This window comes from Cyrtonyx montezumae, unplaced genomic scaffold, assembly GCF_038088225.1.
Source record: "Cyrtonyx montezumae isolate F1298 unplaced genomic scaffold, pur_monq_1.0 scaffold_14, whole genome shotgun sequence".
Taxonomy (NCBI): Eukaryota; Metazoa; Chordata; class Aves; order Galliformes; family Odontophoridae; genus Cyrtonyx; species Cyrtonyx montezumae.
The window spans coordinates 1,255,965-1,278,658 of NW_027071870.1; the positions used below are offsets into that span (position 1 = coordinate 1,255,965).

At 35.9% G+C, this 22,694-nt stretch overlaps 1 protein-coding gene across 2 annotated transcripts in view; it reads left to right on the forward strand.

The window, feature by feature from the left end:
* SLC25A13 (solute carrier family 25 member 13) overlaps positions 1 to 22,694 on the forward strand; it is an 89,127-nt gene that overhangs the window by 48,946 nt on the left and 17,487 nt on the right. For both annotated transcript variants that reach the window (XM_065731265.1, XM_065731263.1), the window contains 8 exons: positions 371 to 517; positions 2,292 to 2,430; positions 3,253 to 3,346; positions 3,506 to 3,590; positions 5,730 to 5,814; positions 6,254 to 6,412; positions 12,480 to 12,532; positions 13,533 to 13,613. In XM_065731265.1, the coding sequence (XP_065587337.1) occupies positions 371 to 517; positions 2,292 to 2,430; positions 3,253 to 3,346; positions 3,506 to 3,590; positions 5,730 to 5,814; positions 6,254 to 6,412; positions 12,480 to 12,532; positions 13,533 to 13,613 (843 nt within the window). The remainder of the gene's footprint in view (positions 1 to 370; positions 518 to 2,291; positions 2,431 to 3,252; positions 3,347 to 3,505; positions 3,591 to 5,729; positions 5,815 to 6,253; positions 6,413 to 12,479; positions 12,533 to 13,532; positions 13,614 to 22,694) is intronic.

The following is a 22,694-nucleotide window of genomic DNA, read 5'->3' on the forward strand; positions in this document are numbered from 1 at the left end:
CAGAACATATTTTGACCTGCAGTGCCACACAATAAACTGGATAATGCACCTCCTGGAACACTTTAATGTTCACTCCTGGGAGATTACCTCTACTGGTTTGTTGATACATGCCCTCCGTTTCTTAGTTTGAACAGCATGATCTAATGCCACAGAGCAGAGAAGTCATGGCTGTTGTTTTTGGTACTGAGCTCAATGACAGAGGCCATATATGCTACAAATGGAAAAGCCAGAAAGCTATACATACTGTATCAATTGAAAGGATTACATGTAATCACGTTTTGTTAAGTGTGAGGTATTCTGTAGGGGTGCTTCAAATAAATCTGTTAACGGTAATAATTCTGAAGCTAACTTTTTTTTCCCATATTTTCAGGAGATACAGTTAGAACATGCAAAACAAGCTTTTGTGCAGCGAGACAATACTCAGGCTGGAAGAGTCACAGCTATGGACTTCAGGGACATTATGGTCACTATCCGACCACACATGCTGACACCATTTGTTGAAGAATGTCTAGTTGCTGTGAGTAGCTCTGGTAGCATCACTGGGAAGTCATGGAATACAAGATTGAGATCCCTTTTTTATGTACTTTGACCACTATAATGTGGTACATTGCCTGGTTAGCAGAAATTATCTACACATATAGAAGTTATCCCTCATTAGGGAATATAAATTCTCAACTCTTCTGGTCTCCTGAGACAAAAGACAGAGCAAGTAGCTGGGCTGTTTTGGTGGCCTCCAAATGTGGACTTTGCCTGACTATTTCTGGTCATTATTTTATAGTGGGTTATGTCAGATATATTGGGTTAGAAACAAACAACCCTTACATCCTATTTGGGATGTTATCCTCAAAGGACTTGCTTTGCAGTTTCAGTTGTGAATGTAATGTCCAAGCACCTGTGGGAGTGCATGAACTGCAACATCCCCCAAGGATATTGGCTCTGTATTGATTGATTGTAGTTACACTTCAGTGTACACTTTTGTCAGCTTGAAATGCATCTTATTTTTTATTGGACATTTTCTTTTTTTCTGATGTCCATTACACAGCATTTTCTGTTGCCCATTAAGAAAAAATGTTTAAAAAGAATTTTTTTTAGTAATTAATTTTCTGCCTGTCTCAGAAGTAAAATCTCTAGGTTTTTTGTTTTGTTTTGTTTTGTTTTTTGAAGAATCATCTTCCAGCACGTAAAAGATCTTTCTTTCATGAACTCTGTTTTTCACGGAGCATGAACTTGTATTATAACTATCACGTTATAATACAACATGATAGGCCAACTTAAATATTATTCACTAAAGTGAAAAAAAAAAGAAGGCACATTTGGTTTTGACCACAGTTTCTAATCTTGGGAATTTGTAGTGAGTCTTTCCAAGTAATCTGAAGTCTGGCTTTATCCAGGTTTAAAGAAGTCTATTCTTTGATTTGTAAAGGAGAATTCCAGTGAGATCTGTAAAGTGATGAGAACTGCAAACTGGACAGAATATTGGAAGAAGCATACAGTAAAAAGCATAGCCAGAAGACTCGTGGACTGTCAATGATTTCTTATACCTTCTTCCTCTGTTCTGTTCCCAATCTTGTTAGCAGCCTTCTTGGGTCATATACATCAGATGAGATTTTTGATTCTGCCTCAAGGTCAATTAAATTTTGACAAGCTTAAGCATTGTTTTCAGAAGTTTTGTAGTTCATCAATCTTGTACTTAGTGAATTGATCCAATTTCTTTTTCTGTGTGCAGACCCAAGACCACTTCAGAATAAAGGCTTAAGTTCAGTTCTCATCTGGGTATGAGCAGCTTTGCAAACCTTGTTTCCATTTGGTTTGACTGCTGATACAAGCCTGAGTGCTTACTGCTATTTTTTCACAACTTGAAATGCATGTGAATTTAAATGTTTGAGTTTGACCTCTTTCAGAATATGTTTTGATTTTGTTGAGATTTTCTATATAGTAATATACTTTACATGTAGAAGTAGATTTCCTCATTACTAGAAATAAGCCAACTTATAAAACATTTCCAACTGAAACAGCACTGAAATTTGAACTTTGCAAATTACTACTGGTTATGTTGTTATAATCCTGCATATGTATTTGTTTAGGTTTGTAGGATGGGGAGAGTTTTACATTCTGGTCATGATTAGTTTCAGTAACATAAGAATCTTTCATAGTTTTCTTTATTTTACATTATTTAAAAAAATCCTTTTCTACCCTCACTCTTGTAAAAATAACTTTGTTTGAAAATCTTTATTTCAAGATTTTTCTTAATTTAATAACACTCTTTTCTTTTTTTACTTTCTCTATTGCAGGCTGCTGGTGGTACCACTTCTCATCAGGTCAGCTTTTCCTATTTTAATGGATTTAATTCTCTCCTTAACAACATGGAGCTCATTAGAAAGATCTACAGTACTCTGGCTGGAAATAGAAAAGATGTGGAAGTCACTAAGGGTTTGTATAAATGTTTGCAATCTGGAAATTTCCTTGGGCGTTTGCTTTGGGTGAGTGGAGGGGAAGACCCTGTATGCTTTTAAGTCAATTGGAGAGAGAGAAAGCCTGCTTTGTTATTATTCCTCAGTGCACCACTCAGTTTTGTACACTCCTGCTGAAGTCCACTCTCCAGGTTTTTCATTTTGTTTCAATCAGAAAAAGGTCCCAGTAAACTGCCAGTGGGGGTAGGGTGAGGAAACTATGTAAAGATATTTAAAAGTTTAAGAAAACTTCCTAGGACTCCTGCCAAATTGGCTGCCTATTAAAGTGACCTTCAAGGGTAGTTGAAGAATTCCATAAACTTGTATTGGCAGCACAGTAAGCTGATCGACAAGCTTGGAACAAGATGTTATCTGCTATATCTAACCTCTTTATAGAGAATTCCCTGTGCAGTGCCAGAGTTTCATTAATGTGGCCTACTGGGACTGTGCATAAAATGTTCCACATCTCTTAACTCTTGATTCTTTTTCTTTGCTTTTTCTTTCCTTGTGACCCACAACTGATTGATACCGTATGTCAAATATCCTCAGTCCTGCTGATAGTGCTGAGCTTCAAGACCAGAGAGTAGTACTTGTTTACATGGTGGATATACCATTTCAAACATACATTTATGTAGCGGCAGGAATACTTTTGTGGTGGATCACTTCTTTTACCTCCCTTTCCCTTTTTCTTTTCCACCATTAGCATCTGCTGTTTAACACAAAGTGACTCTAAGGTACTCTGGATTACTAGTATCTGGTTTGATAATTTTTGTTTCTCTTCTATATTTCTATTCTCTTGCAGAGGAATTTGTTCTGGCAGCTCAGAAATTTGGTCAGGTTACACCCATGGAAGTAGACATCTTGTTTCAGTTAGCAGATTTATATGAGCCACGGGGGTAAGTGAAGAATTATCTATCCTTCCCTATTGTTTTCTGAAAGAGTGGGAGGTGGTGGTGGGAAGCAGAAGAGTATGGTGTAGTGGTCAAATGCAGATGACTCCTTGTGATCCAAAAACCCATCTCGTAGCAGTTGCTAAGTTGAATTAATTTCCTCAGGCGTATGACATTAGCTGACATTGAAAGAATTGCTCCTCTGGAGGAAGGGACATTGCCCTACAACCTGGCTGAGGCTCAGAGGCAGGTAAGAATACGAAGCAGTAAGATGCTATTATGTATTGTGTTCTGTTTCCAGTGCTAGAGAGATAGCCTGCCTCTTTCTGTGTTCTTAAATAACTGAGTTGCTTCTCTCCTGTACTCTGTAGTATCTGTGAGAAGTGTCTTCATGTTATAATTCATTTTTAAGGTGCATCATGTCATTTTTTATCTCTTCTCTCTTGGGATGCATTTTGTCAGGTTAAATTTAATTTACTTAAGGAAGATAAAAATGTATAAGTGTAATCCAGCCACTCAGTAAATATTAGGTATATACCTAATTAAGTTGTTTATGTTTCATGATTCTGTTGCTCTCTGTTCTTTTTAATGAGGAAAGACTTCCTGCTTTGAGTATTGATAGTAAATTCAGCATCCAGCCTATTAAATGGCAATGCTTGTTCTGAGAATGCACATAGGTTCAAAGTTTCAGTGTTCTCTGCTTTGCTCAGTGCTCTGCTGAGTATCAAAATAGGAGAGAGTTTAGTGTACTGCCAGTTTAAGTGAAATCAATAATATTCACTGTATAACCAAAAACTGAAGGATATGGACTTTCTCTTGCTGGTCTAACAAAATGAACTTTTGTTGCATGAGAGGCAAAAAGGAAAAGGAGTATTCTTTAAGTGTCAAACTTACTGAGTTACCAGTTTTCATGTCATTGTAGCATGTGCTATACTTTTAATGATACAAGTTTCTGTACAGATAGACTTAAAACTAACCATCTCTGTTTCTGTCCTTCTCCAGCTCTATTTTAAGACAATCTTGACTTTGTGTCTTGTGAAACCATGGGGTTTTTTTTGTTGGTTTTTTTTCCTACTTTGGGTCTGTGTGGAGACGCCAGTTTGACCACAGTGGGTTGATGCAGGCTACATTTTTAGGGCTACCAGGCTGTAAGCCAGGCCTGTGTGTGTATGTATACACATGCATCTCCTTTGCTTCTCTTTCTTCTTCTCCTCCTTCCCCTACACTCAAACACCCCCACTGCAACTCTAAGCAGTATCTAGGATGGTGGTTTTTTTGTGTGTTTGAGTGGTGACTAAACGTTGACTATGCTGGGGTGAATTCAAATGAGCAGACTCATAAAAGCTGACCTTCTATTCCTAGAAGACTCCTAAAGGAGTTAAAAGCTTGGTCTGAATATCAGGTAATGTAAGTTACAATAGGTGGCAGTAAAATGCAATTGTGAAAGGAAAACTCTCCATTTTTGCTTTGGGGATGCTGTCTTTGCTCATGTAATTTATGCCATTTTAAGTGGCTAGCACAGATGAACCTTCTGAAAATCTTTCCATTTCTTCTGCTTATCCACCTCTACCTTTTCATTTTCCCATTCAGTCCCTTTTTAATGTCATCAGCTTACTGCTGAAACCAAAAAGATTTTCAGCTGCATTGATAGTCCCATCTATTTTTTTTCTGCCAACTCCAGCTGCACTGGAGCATAAGATAAAGACTAAACATGTTTTCAGGAAAAAAAAAATCTATATTTCTGTTTTGTCCTTTTGCTCTTAGTATCAAAACAAAATTAGATTATAAAACTGTTATTGTAGAAGACATAAGGCCTCTGCATAACTTTTGTTATACTCATTATTTTCCTTCGTTAGGTAGTAATTTTAAATTTGGAGCACTTCTGAAATTTGTTTTTCATTAAGTTGAATCTAAACTCGTGGACTGTGAGCAAAATGAAATGGCAGGGGTGCTTTATGAAATCTTATTGTCCTTTAGCAAATGCTTGCATACATGCTTTGATAGCCTGAGAAATAATAGATACCTTTTTTTTTTTTCATGCTAGAAAGAAATTCCCAACTGGAATTGATTTTAGCCATAGAAAATTAATGACATAAGGTGTAATGTGTGCCCTTTTATATATGAATTCGAGTTCTTGATTTTGGAGTTTCAGAATTTCTTGTAGCATCAATCCTTCTTGTTTTTTCTATCCAAACTAAAGAGGCTATGTTATATGATGCTTGAAAATATGTGGATAAATAATTTTATTATAAAAACAAATTCTTCAGTGCATTCTGGGATTTTCACTAGGTACTGATATGCTTTCTGATCATGAGATATTCTGTTAAGAAATGCAATACTCTGATTATTTTACTTGTCCTCTCTTTTATTTTAAATCCTGTCTTGACAGAAATCTCCAGGTGATGTGTCTCGACCAGTTCTCATCCAGATTGCAGAATCAGCGTACAGGTTTGCCCTTGGTTCAGTTGCTGGAGGTTAGTCATGGCTACACAAAGGAATATTCATCTTCACTGGTTTTCCTTTCATACTTCTTCCCTTTCTCACTTCTTTATCTTCTGTGTGGAAGACTGCCCATCTTTCCCTTGAAATCCCTTCCTAAGGAATGGAATGACTGTAAGATGGCAGTGGAAGAGGTCTACAGTAGTTTTGGAATTGGAGCAATTGGAGTTTGTGGGTGTTATTTCTACTTAACTTGTCATGAAAGCAGTTTCAGAAGAATCGGGTTAATAATAAAATAGAGTCAAGAAGTGCTTTTGGTTGAAATTATAGGTGGTAGTTAGTTTTATCCAGAACATAATATGGAGAAAAAAGATAACACTGAGCATTGAGATATATATGTGGAAGATGACAGTTGCAATCAAACACCACAAATGCAAAATCATTGTTTTCATATAGCTTGATTTTTATTTGTAGCTGTTGGAGCCACTGCAGTCTACCCAATTGATTTGGTAAAAACTCGTATGCAAAACCAGCGCTCTACAGGCTCTTTTGTGGGAGAACTTATGTATAAAAACAGCTTTGATTGCTTCAAGAAAGTGCTTCGTTATGAAGGTTTCTTTGGGCTTTACAGAGGTAAGTTTGAGTGGTAAGGTGGCATATACTATTAATAAGATATTAAGAAGAGTTAAGGAATACTCTGAATTTTTAAGCCAGTTTTGTTCAGACTTCCATTTTATCTGGTTTATACTTTTGTTTCATTTAAACTCTTGTATTGATTTGCATTCCCATTCTAGCTGAATGGTTGTGAAGTTATTGATAATTAAAACCTCTCTGTAGTGAGAACACTTTTGTGGGATCTTTCTGTCTGCAACAAGACAAGAACAGCAATATCCTGTCGCAAAAAGTATACTGGTAGTCAAGTTTTCATCTCCTTAGCAGTCCTTAGCACCAAGAAAGTTTTGTCTTGCTTTGTAAGAAGTTAAAGATAAATCATCCACTTTTTGTTTGTTTTTGTTTTGATGTTTGTTCTAATTTATTTTCTTTGTATTAAAAGCATAAATCTGATGAGAGAATATAGTACCCTGTTATTAACTAGATCTTGTTTTTGATATTTTATGTGACAAATCAGGTCTCTCCGAACCATTTCCATGTGCTTTGTCGATCATCGGAAATTAATATAAGTTTTATTTATGCCTCTTCCAAACTTGTTAATATTGAGTCAGCCAGAGAGATGAGCTGGGATTAACTTAGCATAATACATGTAACCATTACTCCCAAACTGTGAAATTAATTGTTCCAAGCTCCCTCTATAGTCAACAGAGAAGCTCTGAAAGCTCATTTGCTCTGTCCAAGGTCTAAATCGTCCTCCTTTTGGACAACTTAAAATAAGGACCTACAGCCAAATGATGGTTGTTCTTTTTTTTTTTCCTATAGTTTCCCTTTGTCACAATTATGCCATCAATGAAATAAATTCAAGTAAGGCAGAGGTAGTTAAAAGAACCATTAACTATTGCATAAGACTACTTCTTTCCCATCAAAGAGATAAACTGAGTTATAGTATCTGAATTATTGAGATATTTCCCTCCTGTCTGCCAAGTTTGTTGGGGTGGATTTGAAGTTTGCATTATTTATTTCATTTTTAGCATTGTAGCTTAAAAACTTCTTTTAGACTTCTGAAAATAAGATGTATATAATAAAGAAAATTAATCTCTAAAAAGAGTTAAGTCAGAAATGAAGAATGGAAGATATCTGTGAAACATGTTACGGTCTGACAAAGCTATATGCACCTGAAAAACAACAGCAAAAAACGCTAATGGTTTTACAAGACAAAGTGTGAAGCAACTTTAAAAGTAAGTGTTGTGAAATATCGACACTGTAATTTATGATCTGAGTTGCTGTAAGTTGACTTCTCCACAGTATACAAACTTTGTAATTATTTCAGCACAATTGGAAATGGGAAGAATCTGTTACTATTGACTGTGATTGAGGCAATTTTTTGAGTAGGCCTAGTAATTTAATAAACAGTATTGACATGGTTTCTATTTTTTAAGGGTTTATAGCAGTTATGATAATAAAAGAGAAAAAAATACAGTAAAAGAACAGAATCTATTCCCCACAAATGTATTCTGTCTTCCATTATTTTGAAAAAATAAACATGCAGAATTCCACAACTCTCCAATCCTGTCATATTGAAATTCTGAAGTATAGTGATTTTTCAGCTGGAAAAAAAAATCAGAAATGTTAAAATGTGGATTCTTGACTCCATGTGTTTGTCATTGCCAAATACAGTGAACTTTTGAAGTTTCCATCTGTATTGCTTGTCTTTCCATTCTCTGTCCTCTACTACTTTTCAGTCTTCCAAGGAGTACTGAATAGTGAAATCCCGGACAGTTTGGTACAGTTGAACTTATAAACCTTGGGCAATAATCTCATTTCTGGATTATTTAGGAGAAATTGTGCAGTAGTAAAGAACGCCATCATTTCAGAGGCAGATTGAGACCTGCATTCGTACACATTCTCTACTTAAAGGGCAGCCTGATTTAGCTTGTCTTTTACAAGAGTAAAATGGTGAAAGAGCCTTAAAAGAAGTGACACTTCCTCTGTGCGTTCCCATTGTTGCCTGATTTCCATTGCATGATTTCTGAGGAGATTACACTGGGGAAAGTTGAGCAGCCAAGTACAAAATAAGGTTTCCAGTTAAACTTAAGAGGACAAGAACATCTGAAAGAAACATTTTATAGACAGATTGGTCTATTTAACCAAAGTCATGCAGTAAAATTAAGGCACGAGTCATCTAATTCTGATCTTAAACGCTTTGCTTGGTAAGACAGACTGTAATAAACCACCTCTTGCTGCTCACTGGTATTCTTTCTGACATGGTGTTACTTGGTTTTTTTTTTTCATCCTACTGGAGGGGAGCAGAGTTTGATAGAGTTCTACTTAACAGAAGAGTGATGCAAAACCTTCTTTTTAAAAAACAACAACAAACCTGGAAACATCTGCAGTGGCAGCCTGTCATACCACACTGCAAGAAAACAAGCAGGAATTACAAACCCTGCTCTGAACTGAGCATTTCAGAGGATATTTTTAATACAAGATGCGTAGTTCCATCCAATGAAGTGAACTGATTCATTTCATTGTATTGCTATTTTATTCCAAACTTGAAAAGGGCAAAAACACCATGTTCTAAACCACTATCTCAGATAAGGATAAATTACACCATCTTGTGGATGTAAAGAGAGCACTGAATTCTGTTTAATGTGAATTTGGATCTGAGGATAATCAGCACTTCTACTGAGAAGATGGTTTGATTTTTTAAAAGGCAAATATGATATGAGCCTCTGTAGGATCTTTAATTTTATATTATCTACTATCTGAATGCTGTGTTCTTAAGTTCTTTTTTTTTTTTTTTCTGAGATAAAATTTCCATCTGTCTCTTTCTCAGCATGGCTTAAAACAATTCTTACCTTAGATACCTATAATTTAATGTTGTGGTTATGTTTATATCTGAAATATGTATTTAGAAACTCACAGGTATTTATATATATGCAAATATAAGAAAATTTAGGAATCTCTGATCAGTCACCATCTCTTCCAACTGAAGTTGCTTATATTTCTTAAAAATATTTTAATTGTATGTCCATTCTAATGAGTCACAGAATGTTTAACAGTCTTAACCAGTGAGATTAAGAGTATTATCTATTTCACCTACTCTAATGGAATTTCTATGGGAAATGTGAGTACCACAGATAAAAAGCAGCTCATTGAATTGTTCAGTAGTCATGCATTTTAGTTAAAGACTGAGAAAAGGGAATGCTGTAGAAGACTGTTATTTATGGTCATTAGTTATTGAGCAATGTGTTTGTTTCGTTTCTTCGGATGGTGCTTCTAGCACTGCACTGACTGCAGTTGCCTTCTAATCTTACGAGTTTAAAATTCATTAATTCATCATCCAACTTCATTATTATTGGTGGACTTTCACGCAAAGAATACAAGACCATGGCATATTCTTCTGGAATATGCAGTGAAGTACCATTTTTGTAGAATGGAAGTGCAAGTCTTCTCCTAGTGTAATATTTTGTCACAGCACAGAATATTCCTGAAAGAAATACCCGGTTTGCAGTCTCGCTGAGCTGCACTTAAATGTCAACTGGAAATTAATTGTCTAATATCTTGTATGAATCCTGTAATAGAAAAATTTGGCAGTGTTCTGTTCACGCTTTTGCACTGCATGTCCAAATAGTTTCAAATATTTAACCTATACTGAGAAACACCATCATTCAGTAGGTTTTTCTAATGTGATGGGAAAATCTCATCCATTACACAGTGTGAAACTGAAGTTTCACTGTTAAAATTCTGAAGAATGCTTTGGTCAAGTAAGAATTCTGCTCAAACCATCACCACAAATGGGTTGAATTAGCTTTAGACGTGTGTTGTTTGGCTGTATTTAGGCTGTTTTCAAAAAGTAACTTGTGTGATCTTGCAAACCCTGACTGCAGCTTTTCGTGCTCTGTCTCTACCTTCACCTTTCCATAGCGTCATTGTGTGACAGTGTGTCAGAGGTGAAGTAGTATGTGGTAATTGCTACATAACAGCTTTGGATATAAGGAAATGGGATGTATAATCTGTTTGCTGTATGCTATATGCAAAATATATTTGCTTATATAGGTTGACTATGTGCAAAATGTTATTCTGTAATAAGAGCACACATCCTCTAAGACACTGTCAGATAATTCTAAGCCTGTCCTAATGTGTCATATTGCTGAGCTGTTTATGCATAGTAGTACTGAAAAATCCCCAGTATGTGAAGATAACCCCAAGAGAAAAATAGTGTTTTCATGTGCGTAGCTTGATACGCTTTCTTTCTTCTAAAACTTATAATCTTTATCATGCTCTGAACCGTATCAACAGTGTTTCAGGGCTCCCATCAAATGGATAAATAATACAAAGAATTTAGTTAGGACAGCTGGACTGTATAGAATGCAAAGGTACCACTCAGAAATAGCTTTATTTCATAGGTATGAAAGCAAACAAAGAGTTCCTCTTCCTCCCTGAGCAGTGGGCAACAGCATCTTTTTAATCACTGAAGATACAAATTCGTTAGCCAAATGTCTGTACAAAGCCACGCATGTCCTACAGATGTAAATTTAGATTAACATAAGAGTTATGAAGAGAATTTGGTCTGTGTAAGGTTAAAGCAGTAGAGATATCCTATTCTCTGTATATCCTAGTCTTTTATTCATAGTGCTGCAGAAAATGTAATATCTAATTATAAAATTTTGACTGTTTTAATGTTTCTTTCAGTGAAGTCACCTATGCAGCTAAAATTCATTCAGAAATTCAAAGTTTGAAATTTACCTTAGCAAAATCTCTTCTTTTAAAGGACTGTTTGCAAACTTAGTATTGCTGCATTCTTTTGTTAAATACTCAGGCATACAATCGTGATTCCACATAATTCTTGGATAAATGTGGGGCATATCTGTACAACAGCAATTAATTACTCTTTCTGACAATTTTAAAACAAAAATTCTAATACTGCTAGTGCAAAATTTTAAAGGCATTAATGTATAAGCATGACTGACTTTTTGGCTACCACGAGCCAAATGGTGCTATTCTCTGCTATCTTTTCCTTGCTAAGATTATCTCTGGTAACCAATAAAGCTGACTGATGGTAAAAGGATGGAAAAATACACCAGTGAGTGTTCATTTCTTTCTTTCTTTCTTATTCTGTTGTTTAGGTCTTTGGGAAAACGCTTTTCTGCAAGTGAGCTCTTGGAAGTGGGATGTTAGTTGTTGTCTCTTTCACTAAAAATGTGGATAATTGTAATCATCAGACTTTATTGTATAAAGTACCTAGAGGTGCTGTCTAAGATGCTAAAGCAAAGGGGTCTGCATCTACCCTGTGTGATTTGAACAGTGCCTTAAGTCATTATCCTTGTCAGTGCTTACAACACCATTCTGACTCCAGGCTTATTTAGTAAACTCTGTGTGTTTTTAGGTTTCTTTAGCCCAAACAAAATACTGTCTGTTCACTTCAGGCAAGTGAAACCAGTAGTCAGATTCCTGCTTTCGGTTCTATACTGCGTCACTTTTAACAAAATAAAACAGGAAATTCCATACCTGGGAAGAAGGTAACATCATTTGTTTTAAGGGTTGGTGAGTTAGCTGGGCAGCATGCACAAGAAAGCAGTTGTACAAATTTAAATGTTTTACATCATTTTGATTCCTGTCCCCTTGGGTTCTACCTTCTAATGTCATTGTTGTTTTATTTTTTTATTTTTTTCCAGAAAGAAAGTACTGCAGTCATCATTTTTGAAATAGATATATCTTATATCTTACAGAATTTATTGGGAAGTCTTCACACATCTTTGTGTGGAGATGCAGAAAATAAATGTAAATGGATACTGATACATGGTTGGCAAATGTGTGTTGTTGGTGTTTAAGTGTAACGTGAGCTAATATCATGGTTTTAAAAATGCTCAAGTAACTATAGTATATGTAGGAAGTTATTCTGACTTGAAGTGGTAGCACAGAGTTTGTTCTCAAAATGGAATGTTTAAGTACTCTCATTAAATATAATAACACAAAATTGCTGTAAAAATTACCCGCTTCTAGGTGGTGATCTCTACATACATCTGTTGATTTGTTTAGTTAATACCAAGTTACTTGATGCACTGAATTCTCTTTTTCTACCTTACAGGTCTGTTACCACAGCTGTTAGGAGTAGCACCAGAGAAGGCCATAAAACTTACTGTAAGTTTGCAAATGGATTATTTTTGCATTTCTTCACATTTTAAAGTCTGTCTAATTACAGTTAACTTGTTAAGGATTTTTATTCTCTGTGTGTCAGCTACATGATAAAGTGCATTCCATCGTTTCTGCTTGATAGAAACTTAATTGCACAAAGCAACTGTTCGTATTTCACTTGTGAGCATTGCAAGCAGCATGCGAGTCACATGTTTTTAAGCATATTTTAAGAATCTTACTGAAAACTTATTTTTGGATTGGCTCCAAAATATAACAAGCTTATTCAACTTCTTCATCTGTCTGCTTGTTGGTAACTAGTGCAGGGCTTTGGTTTCACCTCTTAGCAAAAATGAGTAATTATTTATTGAGATTGGAAGGCTTTTGTTTCTGTTTCTTCATGTAGTTCCTGTATGTTTAATTTTTGCACTACAGGAGATAATTTGAGCGTGCAGTGAAGTGCTGATAAAAAAGGAACTTGTTTGCATGCATTTTTTTCCTAAATGTGTGTCTTCTGTAATTTTGTTATTTCTTGAATGATTTGAAAACACTGAAGAATTTCTAATTATAGGCCAATCTTAATGCATTGGTTATTCACAAAAGCTAAGAGAATGCATTTTAAAAGGTGAAAGGTACTTACTGCTGTTAATTGAATTACTATTGCATTAAAACTTATTATTGAATGTTCTGATACTCGCTTGGAATTACACTTCAATTTGCAAATGTAGTGAATATTTCTATAATCTTAAATGAGTTTATCATTAAGTTTTGATAATTATTATTTTATTTAATTGCTGATTGTTATTATTTTTCTCCAGTCGTTCAAAATTGAATGGTGCAAATCTTTTTTGGGAAGACAATCACAGTCAACTTTAATATGTTGTATAAAATCTAAGATTTTTTTACTATCTGTTAACTGCTTGGATGTATTTGCATTTTTAGTTGCACAAAATGAACGTTTTCTCCAACCTTGTAATTTATCAGCTTTCATCAATGTTTCTTTTTTAAGGTTAATGATTTTGTGAGAGATAAGTTTATGAGTAAAGATGGCTCCGTCCCACTCGCAGCAGAAATTCTTGCTGGTGGCTGTGTAAGTATCTTTAATTTCCTTAATTTGAGATGCATGAAGGTACGGTGTGTAAGATCACCTGTGTGGACTAAGGCTTCTGTTTAATCACAGATCCGGTTCAAGAGCAGACTCTACTAGAGCATCTCAGTTCTTTCCTAGATAGGCCAGCCACTCTTGATGAAAGGGTAAATGTATCTGTGCATCATGCCTGTAAGTGCACTGTATAATTCTCACAGCTTAGTTTGTTTCCTTAATACAGAATTTGTCTCTACGAGTGTTGGCTGTAGCTTATGGTCTAAAGAGGATTCATGCTAACCTTTCCAGAAATTAATAATTAGCTACTACTTTGTGGCACCCACTCTGCCACGTCACTTCTTTCCTGATGTGTTATTGCGCCCACTAATTTTCACTTTTTGCAGTGATACTGGCTGTTTGAAATGGCAAAAACTACTCATGCTTCCTTGAGTTCACAGCAGACGTAGGCTGTCTAATGTTAACTCAGTACATAATGCGTTCCTGAATGTAGGCTGTAGTTAAAACCCACTACGTTTTTAAGATTGTTTTCCTCGCACTGAGTAGTATCTTAATTAACAAGTGGTATATTCCTGGGTAAGTGATAACACTTCACATTTCTATCTAGTTCTGTCTGTTCGCATTACAGCTTACTTTATCTGGTGTATTGATTTTGTTCTAGCAAATGTAAATATGTTAAGTAAAATGAATAGTTATTCAAAGACCAGTGCACTTTACAGATAAAGAACACTGTTTATTTAAACTGGCTTTGATCACTGGGGCAGAGCAATGTTGGTATATTTTCAATCCATCTTTGTTTCTGCTGTCATAAGACAGACGAGGTCGCGTTTTCAAGCAGCTTCTACCTGTGCTGAAAAACTACATTGAGCAGCAGCTGAAAAAAAAATCCTTGCATCTCAGCCTCAGTCGGTGCAGAGATCTGTTCTGTGTGTGTGCTTGCAGAGAGCACAGTACGGATTATCTCAGCCTCGGGGTGCGGGGCTTGATGCCTCACAGGCTGAGAAGCTCTGGCTTTCTGTAGTTCTCAGGAGATGAGGCAGGATTTGGCTGCTGTCTCACTGCGCCCTGTTTGATCACTGACCTGTTGTAGACTGCCAGGTAGGATCCCCTTGTTCTGTAACTTTAGTAGCATTCAGGGGAGAAAAAAAAAAAGAAGGGGGGGAAGCAGAATGTGGGTCTCTGAAGTCCTAAATATAAAAAGCATGCTGTAAATGAAGGGAAAATGCAATAAACTACTTGCAGGGTAAAAAGTATTTGCCCCTTACACTAATAAAACATCTTATGAACATAGCAGCCATAGAAAATGCAGCAATTTTTTTTTAAATGTCATTTGTTCTAGAGTTTTTATTTTTACAGACTGCTGTGATTTTTTAATGCAGTAGAAAAAGCACTCTTTACAGAGACCTGTCATTCACCAGCAAGCTTTTTGCCAGCAGTTCGTCGTAAACTAGAGATCTGCTTTCAGAGATAGGTGGCTTGAGACGTATTTTAAACATGCTGTAACCGTTGGCTGGTTGCATTTGGTATTTGAAATACACATGAAGAATGGGATGCTGCATGAGGTTCTAGCAGCAGACGTGCAATGGCAGAATGCCCTGAGTTTCCTTTTAACTGTGAAGTGCTCCTTTTAACTTAAGGGCATAGTCTGGTGCCAGGCAGATAGGTTGCAACTTGTCTCAGCTGCAGGTGGTCTTTGTTTTTTTCTGTAATTTTAAACTGGATTCAGACTAGTAACACAGGCTGTCATTACAAGTGGTGCCTAGCTTTTGAAGGAAAAGAGATGGGTTTTTCTTTCATAATATAAATATGTGCATGAAATGTGAAATGCCAAAGTCAGGCCTCTCCTAGAGCTTTCTGTGTTGGACTGGACCAAACTTTTGTCCCGGTTTTCAATTTGTGTGACACTTCTGCTTTCAGAGGAAGTGTCAAGGACATTGTGGAATGCTTCTGAAAATTTTCAGTCTTGGATTTTACCTTATGTGAAAGCGTAGACATCGTTTATAAGGGTGGCGAAAAGAGAGGAGAGTATGATGTGTTACAGCCTAAAAAGGGGCAGCCAGCTAAGATTAGTTGTATGAAAAGAAACCTGCCCTACTGCCTTTCCACCCTCCACATCTAGTTCTCAGCTGTGATTGTGTTACAAACACTGATATTACGTTTTCCCTTCTGCTTGCTTGTATTTCCCTGGAGTGCATTCGTTGCTTATGCAAGGGTTTTGTGCCGGGATGCGTTGTAGATTTCAGTGCGTTAAATACCAGCCCCACGAGTATGTTACAGCATTAGTACCTAAGAAAGGGAGGACCAAGCAGATACTTGGGTGTTTCTGGCTGTTCAGTAACACAAAGGGCTTTGAAGGGGTCAGTATCACCTGAGTAGCTCCACTCTGCTGTTCGCCCAACCATTGCCAGGCATTGACTTTTAAGTCCCTAAGGAGCTCGCTTTGCATCATAATTACTGAGAATTAGTACACATGGCTGACTTTTGCACTTGTAACTAAAGCTGATTGTTTCATTGAACAAGTCTTTTTCTGTTTTGTAAACTGTTTTCTCTCCTGAAAAAAAAAGAAAAAAGAAAAAGAAAATAGAAAGATATTTTACTCCATGACCTCGTGGCACTTAGTTCAGTTAGCAGTGTGTTTCATAGCTTATTTTGTGAAGATGAAAGTGATAGGTTGTCTGAGAATTATTTTTTTTTTGAGACCCCCAAGAATACAATTACAAGTACAACCTTGGTGTTTTCATACAAAATCTTAAGGAAGATTTCTGTGTAAATCTCTGGCTCAAAATTTCCATCCCCTTTGTAGGAATTTCTTGGCTACTCCAGTGTTTGTTAGCTGTGAAAATATATGGAAAGATATGCACAGTGCCTGACACCCACCATGAACACTGGTCTTTGCTGTGTGGTTAGGACTCATCCAAATCCTATATAGCTCTTACCATTACCAGACTTAGCCTCCACAGATGAAAAAGTGCAAAAACATGCTAGGTTTGATTTCAGCTGATGTTGGCTGTAACTTCCCTTCAGGATTTCTTTGAGAAAAGGATACGTTTGAGGAAGCAGTAAGTACAGCCTAAAATCTCTTTATTTACAGTGACAATAATCTTGTAGTTTATATAAATCTTTGTTTTCTATGATCTTTAATTTATATATTAAAGTAAAAATAATCACCACTCCTACTGATTTTTATATTACTTGCTTATTTCAAACCTAATTCCCTGAAAAGCTTCATTAAAAATAGACTGATCTTTTTTGATACAGTACTGATTATTATTCCTATTTTGAGATTATATTAACAGATTAAAAGCTCTGTAAAAGTGGCATAAAGATTATTTTGTTTTTTAAGTGCTACTACTTAGTTACTGCTAAGCTTTCAGGTGAGACAATAATTTTGCTTATTTCCATAAATATGAAGCAGTTCCACATTTAATTGGAAAATATGGTGTGCCTCTGGAATTGTCAGTGGAAGAAATGTGAAGATTTAAAATGGAGTGCTTAGAAAATACACACAAAATATTAAGAAAAATGGAAGAAGTATTGTGGCATGGCTGAAAAGAAACAGCTTTTTAATATACGTGAACTTGTCTGCATATAGTAGTACAATTATAGAGGTAAATCAGAGGCCTGATGTTCTGCAAGAAAAGGGAAAAACATTTTGCTTTGTAACCTTTCCTCCTGCTCTCCCTCCTCCTTCCAAGTGCACAGTTTTTTCCTTCCCAGCTGCTCAGTGTGCGCTCACTATTAGCCAGTTTAAGTCGTGCTGCACAGTACAATTACAGACCCCGTACAGATCTGCTTTTATTTAAGCTGTCAAGACAATTATAGGCATATTTCTAGAGACTTTATAGCAATCACAATAAAGTTGAAACATAATGGACCTGCTTGGGTAACCTCAACTCTGCCATGGAGCATAAAAATTAGATATGATTAAGATGGGTTTCATCTAGAAAGTGCAAAATCCTGTCCAGGACTAATTTTTAATAAAGGAATATGATGTGAAATTCCAGATGAATTGTGTCACATAACCAGTGCAGTGCAAATAGGGTTGTTTTATGTTTCAGAGAGTAATAAAGGTAAGTCTACATCTAGCTGCATTTTCTCTGTTGAGCTTTACTAGAGGCAGAGAGATGGACCATGCTTCTTAGATCTCTTGCAAAAAATTCAGACGTTTCTAAGTTGTTTCTGAAAGTATCAGTCTTTTTTTAATTACTCAGAAACCGAAATCTGACAAAATTCTCTTCTATTTGGCAAGGAACTCTGAGCTATGGGTAAAAATGAAACTGAGCATTAAGGAGAGGGGGGGGGGCAGGTGGGTGTGGAATCTCTGTATATCTGAAAAAAAATTAGAAACTGCTATAGCGTGGAACAGCTTTGGTATAGTTTATTGAGATGGTTAAGTAATAATGGCCTTCTATATGAATGCTCATATTAACTTTGAAAGCAAATGGCGTGTGTTGTACAGCATTACTGTAAGAAGTCTATTCTCCCTGTAGCCAGAGACTGCAACTTCCATTTCACTTTAAAGGTCAGTTACACGTACATGTAGAAAAGCCCAACAGTCACATTTCTTGTTTAAGGAAAGGTTCAAAGGGCTCCTAAAACTATTTTTTTTTTCTTGGTGAAAATTAAAGCTGTTTACTACATGGAATTTATTTTGTTAAATAAATGAATTAGATTTAAAGTTTATTCAGTTAATATAATGGAACAGAATATACTGAATGTAGTGTAATTCATTAGATATTTAAATGTGTGGTTTTTTTCCTCTGGGCTAGTAATTGCAGTTGTTTTTAGCATACCAGTCCTAACTGATCTTAAACTTCTGGTTAAAAAAAAAAAAGAGCAGTTTGATTTGGACTTAAATTTAACTTCACCTTTGCAAACCCATTCTGTTTCAACTCTTCTGTGTTTTAAGTGTCTTCCATTAAATCAGCTAATCCTTGTTTTAAAGCCTTTCAGTGAAGCTGGGGAAGGCAGCATACGGTAACATAATAGCCCTTCCAAGAGGTTGTACCAAAGGGTGGGGATGTTCCCGGTGTAGGGTTCCTGCTTTTCTGTGACCTCACCCCACATTTCCTTGCAAGTTTAGATGTTTTTAAAAACAGTTTTGCTGAATCTTTTCCCTATCATACCTGTTTAAACTGCCCTTTGCTGAAAACAGTAAGGAGTTCTGCAGAACGTGATTTCACTCTACTGAATTTTCATTTTAGACTAGTTCATTGCATTTTATTTTCTTTCTAAGATTATTTTCTCATTACAAATTGTAAGTACTTTTCCCCTTTCCCTTCCCCCACCCTCTTCCTATTCACTTCCCTTCTTCCTTATGAAAATAAAAATAGAGAGGGACCAGGATGAAGGATGGAAGTAGATTTTTACAAACTCAAAAACAAGAAGGGATACGTAGGTTTATGATGATGTCTGTCAGATTGCAGAGCAGATCAGTTCCATCTATTAAAAAGACCATTTTTTCCAAGAAGTATACCACATTTTCTTTCCATTCTTTTTTTTCATTTTATACTACGTTGCATTAGAAATATTAACAAAAAGTTGATGTGACGGTTCATTATAGCTTAAAACATTATTGTTTTGATAATTATATTTTATTAGGCATTCTTTTCTCCTGTTACTACTTCTTTTAAAAGCAGTAAAATATTGCAGTGTTTACCTGTGCAGGTTAAAAGAAAAAAGAAAAAAAAAGAAAACAAAACCTCAAACTCAATTTGGGAATTATAACCTAGCTTTCTGTGAGAAAAAGGAAGATATTTATGATGTCACAGTAATTTATGATGTGACCAAGAAATAATGGGTCACAGTTTTAATATAGCTACCATGCCGTAAGACTTGAAAGGTCTGTAAATCATTAAATGATTCCACAACTAGTCAAAATAGACATGTAGAGCAGACAGAGCCAAATGTTAACATATTTGACAGGTCTGTAGCTTAATTGCTTTTATAATGCCAATCAAGAAGGCTCCACTTTGATTTTTTTGGCTAGGCTTCTAAGAACTGAATTACCTATAACATAGAAAATAGAGAATCTGCAATTTTATTTTTTTTTCCCATAGCAGAGTTGGTCTGTGCTTATAAAGAAACCATGCTCCTGTTAGTTTCTGTGTAGGCATGTTATTAATAAACTATTGCTGGAAATTCTCACAAGTTTTATCTGAGTTTTGCTTATCGATATGAAGCAGTAGTAGGAATGCACTTCTGTTGAGGCTAATTGCAATCCTATTTATGAGTATTTTGAGTGAATGTTTGAAGGGGATTGCTTTGCGTTTTATGTACATGTGGACATTAACAAGACTTGGTGATTACAGCATTGTTTGCCATTTGTGCAGCCAAACTAAAACCCCAGCCAGGCCAAGAGAAGTCTATCTTCGGAAGGCAAAGATTAGCTGGGGAAAAACACAGTTCTGCCTGAGCAGCATGAAAGCTGTTTCTGTGCTAGCCTGGTCAGGGTAGTGAAAAGCAGATGATTGAGGGCTGAGGAAATCTCCTCATGATCTGAAGAAAAGGTATTTACTACATGAACTCCCATTGCTAAAGAGCATTATCAGAATTCTGTATAGATAGGGCTGTAGATGAGAGGACACAAAATAGCACAAGATGGCTTGTCTGGGTTTTTGAAGCCAGGCTTTATCTGAAAAAATGTAACACAGAACCAACCTTTTGAGAACCCAGTATGATTTACCCTTGACACAGAGTGCCACATAATTAAGGTTTTCACCTTTGAAATATATAAGAAAAACAGTCACTTTGGACAGCTGTCTGTTACTGGGCATCTCTTCTGGTAACGGTGAACTCCATGGTGAAACCACCTATGCAGACACTCAGCACAATTCATCTCATGCTTTTGTGACCTTAAGACGTATGAACACCAAGACTTTCACAGGTAGTTTGGAGCACCGTGGTGGCACTCTGAAATCTGGCTCTTCCAATCTTCTTCTGTCATGGACTTAAATGTGATTTTGTGGTAAATCATTTAATAGTTGTGTGCCTTGGTTGCCTCTCGTTTAGTGAGGCTGGTGATACTTTCACTCTTCAATGTTTTTAGTACATTTTTTATTTAGATTATTTACTTTAAAAAAAAATCTTTGTTTTTACAGTGCTTAGTACTGTAGGAACTTTGACTTTAATTAGGATTAATATATGCTAGCAAACACACAGGGAAACAAGTTGCATCTGGCAGGTGGCAAGGAGTAATATCCTGGGACTGGGTGCAGTATCCCATATGACTGAATATGGTACGTAGTTGACTACAAATTTTGGATCTTGCACCACTTTGTCGTCTTGTAAATCAGATGAGTAAGCAAAGCATTGCAGACAATTTCTTTTGCAGACGCTGATTCTGGATAATTGTATAATACTGTGCTTGTGTATTTTAATGGTTGCTGTTAATTGCCATAATTGCTGTCCCTGAGTGATACTGTTGGAAATATTAACACTGTAATAGCAGTAGTAATCCTTTTATTTATGCATAAGCTTAGAAGATGATATGTGACAAGTTAGGTACAGAAAGTCTAGAATAACCCAAAACGCTCTTAGATTAAAACAGGTAAAATGTTATGGCTTGAAGGTAGTAAATAAGGTTAATTAGAGGTTCTGGAAGAGCTGATGATCAATAGTGATGAAAGGAGAAGAATCTACCTAATACTTTCTTTTGGGATGGAAAATACAGAATTTTCTTCATGAAATACAAGCTGTATTCTTTTCAGAGTGTACACTGAAGCTTTCAAATGCAGATTTGAAATCCTTCAGGGGGTTAGGTCTGCTGTAATCATTTCTTATCTAGTCTCATAAGGGCACAAAGTGCACTTAGATGAAAAAGAAGGATTCCTTGCCTTAATGTAATGAAGGATGTGAAAATCTGTTTATTTTCCAGTAAAGTTTATTACAAGATTATTTGAATAAATGAAGAAGTAGAAAACATTCCAGCTTCTTAAACTGGAGTGTTGTTAAGCTAGCTGTTGTTATTCAACCTTTTTTTTTTTTTTTTTTTTTTTTTTGGTACAGAATAGATTGTATTTCTCCATCGACAGAAAAAAAATACCACAACTATTTCTGCTTCTCCCTGCTGTTCTATAAAATAGGAAAGTAGAGGGAGGAATGTGATAGGCATTACTGTATGACTGTACAAGGCTATACCGCCATCGAGAGGTGCTGGGTGATATACCAAGTGCAGAGTTGAAGAACTGCAAGAGTGGGGAAGAAAGTAAAAAAAAATTCACACTTGTATATGTAGCACTCAATATGTTAAAAGACAATAAACGTTTTGTAGGCATGCAGATTTCTGGTGATCTGTGTATGAGGAGTTCTCGGATGGTGGAGGTATTTCTCTTTGATTTTCTTGCTTTATATCGCACAAGACTGTAAGTGCTTGTGATTAGGTCAAATGTTAAATGCTTTTGGAATAATATGAGCCCTTTATGGGACCTTTCAGATAATTATGCACTAGCTGTAGGTATTCACTCCTATAAATAAGCCACCATTCCCATTTTTATTTAATCACATGATAATAACGAAAAGTAATAAATGTGCTTTTGCAGTCAGATCATTTGTTTATTTAAAAAATAAATAAAAAAGATTGGAAGGGGTGATAAAGAATTCAGCGTTGAGGATATTCAGTGTAGAAAAATTGATGTCACTGGTAACTGTCTATACTCAGGAGTTTATAAAAGTTATCCCATCATGATTTTTATGACGCTTAATGGAGAAATCATTAAATTTTAGCAACCTGAGCTTAAACGGTGTTTGTTCTGGCCAAGAAAATAGTTTCCAAGTTCTTACCTTTGGGAACATACTTTAAAATAATTTTTAAATGAGGTGCACTTTTAACTGTGAAAGTTGCCAAACAAGAAGTTAATGTTCTTCAACTTTTTGCCAAATAAAATGAGTAGGCTGACAATGTTGGTCATGTTTTGTATGTCTTTTCCACAACAGTTTATACCAGCACCTTGAAGAGGCTGAAAAAAATAGATTAATGAGATTTCTTTCATTACACTCACTATGTAAAAACTCAGAAGACAGAAGCAATGCTATTGTGATTCAAGCTACTGATTTGGAGATCAGGATATC